Source organism: Empidonax traillii, unplaced genomic scaffold (genome assembly GCF_003031625.1).
Source record: "Empidonax traillii isolate 1590-97213 ecotype Southwest subspecies unplaced genomic scaffold, ASM303162v1 scaffold2032:size71793, whole genome shotgun sequence".
In the NCBI taxonomy this organism is placed as follows: Eukaryota; Metazoa; Chordata; class Aves; order Passeriformes; family Tyrannidae; genus Empidonax; species Empidonax traillii.
Window position 1 is genome coordinate 55,893 of NW_020957225.1, and position 7,405 is coordinate 63,297.

Below are 7,405 nucleotides of genomic sequence, written 5' to 3' on the forward strand. Positions count from 1 at the left end.
CCCCCCCCCATCCTTTTGTGTTTGGGTTGTTCATCCCCGAGTCCCTCCTTGGCTCCTGCGCTTGCCGTGGTCGAGGCATTTTTCCGCCCCGAGTGACAGGGAAAGGTTTGGGAGGCTCTGAGTTTCCCAACCGCTGCTCTGAGAGAAGCAGGATGCTCTGGGAGGTCTTTGCAGAGCCAAGATCCCATCCTGGCTGGGCCTTGCAGGAGAAGGTGGGTTGTGGATGCCTGGGAGCTCTGATAAACTCCCATCTCAGCCCAGTGCTGATGGTTTCCTCTTCGCTGCCCCTTGGTTTGGGCTGTGCCTCTCTGGAAGTGCACACTTGGCTCCCAAAGTGCCTCCCTTGAAGAGCCAGTGCTCCTTGTCTCGCTTGAGGAGTCCCAGGGTGAAGCTGGAGTGAGATTTTTGGGATTCCTCAGCAGAGCTTTTAGATGAACTTTGTGTGAACCAGGCCACGATAACAACTAAAGGCCAAGCTTTGCCCACTACACATCTCACACATGGGCAACACTCAGGAAGCTTGTAAAGTCAGAGCCCAAAATGAGCATCAAGGAAAGGACAAAAAGGAAGCAAAAGGGGTTTGTGTCCTCCCTCCAGTCTCTACTGGAATAAATGGGTGTCATTACCTGCACGAGTGATGGCACAGAGCACAGAAACACAGTTAATGAGACCACAAACCCCTCTGTCCTCAGTTGAAAGCCTCAGCTCCTGATCAGGCTCTGACTTTGCCGTTGCACATTTGTGGGGGCTCTTGTGGGAAAATTTTGCTTTATAATTGTTAAATTCATACCTGAACACTTGAGCCTTTATAACTCTGTTTAAGGCATTTTATTAATTGGTCTGAGGCTACAGATGGCTGAGGATACCTGAAAAATTACAGCAGAGATCTGTGCTAAACCAAATCCAGTGTTTAGTTACAGCAGAGAAATCTGAAATGTTTTTTTTTCCAGTGCAAAATTTGCCCTCACACACTTACGATTCTTTCTAAGCCTGTCTTAGGAATACTCTAAACCTGTCTTTAGAAACATTCGAATCTTGCCTTTAGAAACACTTTAAACCTGTCTTGGGAACACTCTAAACCTGTGTCTTCAGAACACTTTAAACTTTAGTTTTTGGAAGCAGTCTAAACCTGTCTTGGAAACACCTCTAAACCTGTCCTTAGAAACATTCGAATCTTGTCTTTAGAAACACTTTAAAACCTGTCTTGGGAACACTCTAAACCCGTGTCTTGGGAACACTTTAAACCTGTTCTTTAGAGACATTCTAACCTTGTCTTTGGGAACACTCCAAACCTGTGTTGGGAACACTCCAAACCCGTGTCTTGAGAACACTCTAAAACCTATGTCTTGGTAACACTTTAAACCTTAGTCTTAAAAACACTTTAAACCTTTGGAAACACTCTAAACCTGTGCCTTGCAAACACTCTAAACCTGTCTTGAAAACAGTCTAAACCTGTCTTTAGAAACATTCTAATCTTGTCTTTGGAAACACTCTAAACCTGTGCCTTGCAAACACTCTAAACCTGTCTTTAGAAACATTCTAATCTTGTCTTTAGGAACACTCTAAACCTGTCTTGAAAATACTCTAAACCTGTCTTTAGAAACATCCTAATCTTGTCTTTAGAAACCTGTGCCTAGCAAACACTCGAAACCCATCTTGGAAACCCTCTAACCCACCTTATTTCCTTCCTTTTCCCCCTCCTTTCCCCCCGAATCCAGGTGGCAAATCCGGCCAGTCCATCTCCAAGGGCTGCTCCCCCATCTGCCCCAGCGCCGGCATCAACCTGGGCATCGCGGCCGCCTCCGTGTACTGCTGCGACTCCTTCCTGTGCAACATCAGCGGTTCCAGCGGCCTCCGGGCCAGTTCCACCCTCCTGGCCCTGGGAATCCTCGTCAGCCTCTTCTACGTCCTGCGGGCCCGGGAGTGACGGGGAGGGGGGTGTTGGCCGAGGAAGAGCCGCCTCCCCGAGGCTCCCCCCCAGCCGTGGGTGTCTCGCTGGCCACCGTTCTCCTCTCTTGGTGTCTGCAAGGAGATCTTCCACTTCCCAGCGGGCTCCTGAGGCCGTGGTTTCCCAGACTTTTCTGCTCTTCCAAGCGTCGGAGCCGTGGGCTGGTCTCTCTTTCCCTGTCTCTCTCTCTCTCTCTCTCTCAATCTCTCTCTCTTTTCTTCCTGTGGACAAACCCTCGCTGCGCCCTCGCGCCTCCTTGGCGAAGGTGGATGGTTTTGGAAGGGTTTTTTTTCGGCTTTTCTACCTAATAAATAACCTCCCCCCCGTCCCATCCCATCCCACACACACACTCTCGTTTCTAAGGTTGGTTAAAAAGCAGGCTGGGACTCGCCAAGATTAACCCCTCCCCACACACCTCCCCACCAGGTGAAGAGCTCAGACTTTTCCTGCCTCTCTCCTGGCTCCAGCACGGGGCTTTGGGAATGCATGATCCAAAGGGAGACACATTCCTGGCCCTCCCGCCGCCTCCCCCCCACCCCCACCATCACCCCTTGCAGCTGCAGCCTCTTTTTATAGAATAATTTCGTTTCTTCCGAATCCTGGGCTGACTTTTTCTGGAAAAAAAAAAAAAAAAAAAAAAAAAAAAAAAGAGAAAAAGAGTGACCTGTACCTTGTCCTTGCCAGCTCTGTAAGTGCCAGGCCTGAATAAACACGCTCCTGTTGTTACCTCCGGTGGGATGTGTGCTGTGTTTCCTTGCTCCAGGCAGAGGTTAGGAATTCTCTCATGGAAAATCCCAACATTTGGGCCTCTCGACTCTCCTGAGCAGCTTCATCTCAACGTTCCTCTTCAGCTCCGAGCAGCAAGTCCATCTCTCTCCTCCCTTGTTGCTGTCCTTGCTGATAAACACCCCTGGGCCTGCTTGTTTCGCCTCTCTCGGGAATTGCTTTTTCCAGGTGAATTTTAGTGAAAAATGCCAGTTTTGGAGGGCTGAGTCAACCCCTAATGGAGCAGACACAGCGGGAGCAGGACCTCTGGAAGTTCATCTGCATCTTACAAAGACTTGGTGCCTCAGTTTCCCCAACTTTTGGACTTGTGGTGGTGAGAGACAACAACGTGGATCCCTGAAAGAACTGTCTGCAAAACTGAGTGGAGTCACAGGCCAGGATCCCAATATTCAGATCTTGAGGCTCAACCTGCACTGCCTGGAGGTGACTTCATCATTCCTGCTGTCTCTCAGCTCCCAGGATCTTCCCAGCGTTGCTCCTGGAAGTTCTGAGCTGTCCCGTGGGATATGTGTCCTCCTGCCATCTCCGTGTCATCCATCCCACCTGCTCTGCTCGCCTGTGGACCTGCCAGACGCAAAAACCAAGCCAAAATCCAGCCTTAAACTTCCAGGTGAAAGCTTGTTGTCGCTTCCACTGCTTGAGCAGAGGTGCTCTGGGCTTTTTTTTTAATTCTTCCTAGCAGCAAAAATCAGGTTGTTGGCACTGCTTGGCCATGCCTTCCTCGTGGTTCTCCTGCTTGGTGTCAAAAACCGACCTAAAGCTCCGCTCACCGTTCAGTTTTTCTCTCTGTCCCCACTTTAATGAGCGTTGATAAACAGCTTTTGAATGATGGTATAGAAATATTCGCAGCAAAAAGAAGTGGTTTGGTGGTTTTGAACCCCTCCTTCCCCCCCTTCCCCGTGTTTTAATTAAAATGACACGTGTTAATTAAGGACGGGCTTTCCGACAGGAGGGACCGGTCGTGAGGACGTGCCCTGCACTTAATGAGGAGTTTGGGAGGGGTGAATCACTTGTGTGGGTCCTCAGATGTGCCTTCCTCTGGTTCAGTCGTCCTCCCTCACCTCCTGGGACTTCCTGGGCCCACCAAACCTCTGCCATGCACGTGGAGCACAGGGAAAAATCAGGGGGGAAAACTATCCTAAAAATTAAGGTGAATGTTGTTCCCTCATCCTTCCTCCCAGGAGGGTTCCAAACCTCCTTGGATGGGGCTGGGACACCGAGGTGGCACCCAGAGTGCTCTGCCTTGAGGTGATGGGGCTGTGACTCTTTTCTGGCCACCTGATAAACAGGTTTGGGCGTTGATTTTGGGGTCTCAAACCATCTTTAGGAAAGAGTTAAACGTCCAACTGCATCCTAAAGCCTGGCCGTGCCTTCAGGAGGCTCCTGCAGGTGCCAAACCTGAAGCCACAAGACCTGGTTGTCTCTTCCAAAAAAAAAAAAAAAAAAAAAGCCATTTCCTTCCTATCTCGGCGTTCCAGAGGCTGCTGGTGCCAAGGATTTGGTTCCAAAAGGGAGCAAAGGCTGGTGGGAGGAGCATTCCGAGGCTGCTTATCCCATAAAATAACAATTTATATTAAAGGCATTGCCAGGGGGACAGAGTTGAAGGTCATTCTGTCGTGTTTTTGAGCTATAAATGACGGATGAGTTGCATATTTTGGAGATTTGTTTTCCCTCTTTACTCCCTTTTTTTTGTCTTCCCTCCTCGTGTGCTATAAGCCTTATGGAAAAAAAAAAAAAAAAGAGATATTTTCAGTTTTGAACACATGTGCAAAGATCTCTTTGACAGATTTAAGTATCTTTTAGAGAGGGAGGGTGTGACAGCTCCTCACAGTTTAATCCTCGGCATTTGATCACCAGTTCTTCCAACCCTCCCAATTTCTGCTCCTGCCACAGAGGGGGTTTTATTGCCCCCCAAAAACCCCAGAATGAAAATCCATGTGAGAACCTCAGCTGTTGTAAAACCCAGGAGGGGAATAAAGGCCTGAAAACGGGCAGCTGAAGTGATTAAAAAACATTAATAATAAGATGATAAACAGGAAGAACCCTATTTTAAAGTGTTGAAACTTGTGGGTTGATGAACCAAGTGCTGGATTTGGAACTTGAGGGCCGTGGTGGGACAGCCTTGAAGTGCTTTGGGAGGTCTTTATGTGGACTTTGGAATTAAAGAGATGGAAATCCGAGCAGAGAACTCGGATATTCCCCTTCTGTGACAGGACAAGAGGGCACGAGGGGAGGCAGCTTCGCTCCCTAAAATATCCTGGAGTGGTTTTTACTGGAAAAGAAGGAAGGGCTGAAGTGAAATACCTGCCCACTTTGGAGCATGTGCGTGAGAGGAAAGGGGTTCAGCGCTTCCCTGCTGGAAATTGGCTGCGTTTCAACAACCAGCTACCACCGAGGGCTCTCATTTTATTTTTTTCTTGGTGTATTGTCCAAAAAAAAAAAAAAATGCTCAGAATTTATTGTAGCATCAGCCTTTTCCACCCAAATTCCAGGCATTTTGTGTTTGCCGAAGGGAAGGACTTTAAAATGACCCAAGTTCTTCCCGGTGTTTTGAAAGAATTGTGGGTTGTTTGTTTGTTTGTTTGTTTGTTTTTAAGGGCAAAATTTCTTCTTTTGGGAAAGAAAAACCAGAGGTGGAGGAATTTTGTAGGACCAGAAGGAATGAAGGTGGTTGTTTAATTATTACTCCAAGGATCCACCTGGTTACTCAAAGAACGTTCTTTCCTGCTGTTGATTTACTCTGATTGTGGGTTATTTTGAAGGGATTTCTCTCCCAGGGGTCTTATTTTCCATGGAAGAGGCTTTGCTTCCATCACTCCTGTGACGAAGTCTGGTGGCTCTGTGTGTCCAGGGAATGAATTATGGGCATCTGTGCCCTTTGGGAAAGGCAGATGTGCTGCACATCTGGACAGGTGGAGGTTCAGGACCCCATCCTGAGCTGGAATGGGATCGCAGACAACGCAGTGTGGCGTTTTTTGGGAATGTCCCCTGGTGGCCAGGGAAGGGAAAGCCCTGGGTTGGTCCTGCCATCTGCTGGTTCTTCCCAGGCTCGGTCGAGGAGCTTTGAAGCCCCAAACCAACCTCAGGAATCGAGGAGGAACAGCTGCCTTTAAGCAAATGACTGCCCACCAAGCAGAGAATCATCAACATCGGAGACGGATTGAAAGTTTTAATTTGCCCAGCTTTGCTCTGATAGTGAAAACTGAGAAATAAAAAGCTCAACAGGCTTCCCAGGTCCAACATTTTCCAAGGGAATGCCTTTTCTTTTTTTTTTTTTCCTTTCTAATTTTTTTTTTCTTTTCCCCAGCCCAAATCTTACTGTTTCATCCAAACTGAAATGGAAAAATCTTACAAGCCACTGAAGCGTTGCTAAAAAATTAAATAAATAAATAAATAAATAAATAAATAAATAAATTTTATTTCAGCTCTGTTGGACGATCTGGTTTCACTGAGGTGGTTCCACTGAGGTGTTGGTTTTACTAATCCATAGGTGTGAGGTTTGTAACTGTGTATTGCCTTCGTTGTAACAGAATAAGCAGGAGAAATATATTCCTTTAAATATATATTCATGTAAGTACCAGTGAAGTGTATGTCACATTATTGTTTCTTATACTCTAATAAAAAAAAATAAATATAATGGAATTAATAAAAAAGAGACACTTGGAAGCAAAGTCTCTTTGGCTGATTCTGCAGATATTACGGATATTATTCCTGGTTTTGTGTGCTTGGATGGGATTCAAAGCCCAGGGCTGGGTCAAAAGGACAGCCACGAGTCTGAGCCTATGGAATACAGGAGGGATAAATCCATCCATGCCATCTCCAGGCCTTTGGAATGTCTTCCTGTGATGGATAAAGGGCAGGGATTGTCTTTGCCTTCAATAGCTCATAAATATCCTTGACTTTGCCGTGACCCTGCGGGGAGTGGGGGTGGGATTTGTCCTTGGAGCCGCAGCCCCTGTTGGAAAGGGAGGATATTTTGGGCACAGAGTGGCTGCATTGGAAGGAGACATGAGAATTTTTGTGGTTTTTTTAATTATTTTATTGGGTTTATTATGTTAATTCAAATATTATTATGTATTTATATATATTGTCTATTATCTAACAATTCCAGGGGCAGCCGCAGCTTCTCTGGGAATTCCATTCCAGCCTTTTACGCCATCACAGAGAAGAATTCCTTCCCAATATCCCATCTAACCCTGCACTTTGGCAGTGGGAAGCCATTCCCTGTGTCCTGTCCCTCCATCCCTTGTCCCCAGTCCCTCTCCAGCTCTCCTGGAGCCCCTTTAAGCACTAGAAGAAGCTTCAAGTTCTCCCTGGATCCTTCCCTTCTCCAGGCTGGACATTCCCAGCTCTCCCAGCCTGGCTCCAGAGCAGAGGAGCTGCAGCCCTCTGATCATCTTCATGGCTTCCTCTGGCCCCATTCCAACATGTCCACGTCATTCCTGTGCTGAGGAATCCAGCCTGGATTGCAACAGTCCTGGTGGCATCTCATGAGGGCAGAGTAGGGGGGTTAATTCCTGCCTTTTATTGTCCCTCTGGACTTGCCTCCCCTCCAACCATGGCAAATACAGCTTTTGGAGGAAGGAATAGCTCTGGAGCTCTGGAGAGGAGTCTCCAGAAAGGTGATTCCTTGGGAAGTTTGGACGTGGAGGAGTCAAGGAAAGCGTGGGG

At 47.4% G+C, this 7,405-nt stretch overlaps 1 protein-coding gene across 1 annotated transcript in view; it reads left to right on the top strand.

The window, feature by feature from the left end:
* The window catches only part of LOC114071471 (lymphocyte antigen 6E), an 8,205-nt gene extending 5,936 nt beyond the window's left edge, over window positions 1–2,269 (top strand). The window contains exon 3 of the mRNA XM_027909303.1: window positions 1,719–2,269. Within this exon, the coding sequence (XP_027765104.1) occupies window positions 1,719–1,927 (209 nt within the window). The 3' untranslated portion in view covers window positions 1,928–2,269. The remainder of the gene's footprint in view (window positions 1–1,718) is intronic.
* Window positions 2,270–7,405: the final 5,136 nt, after the last annotated feature.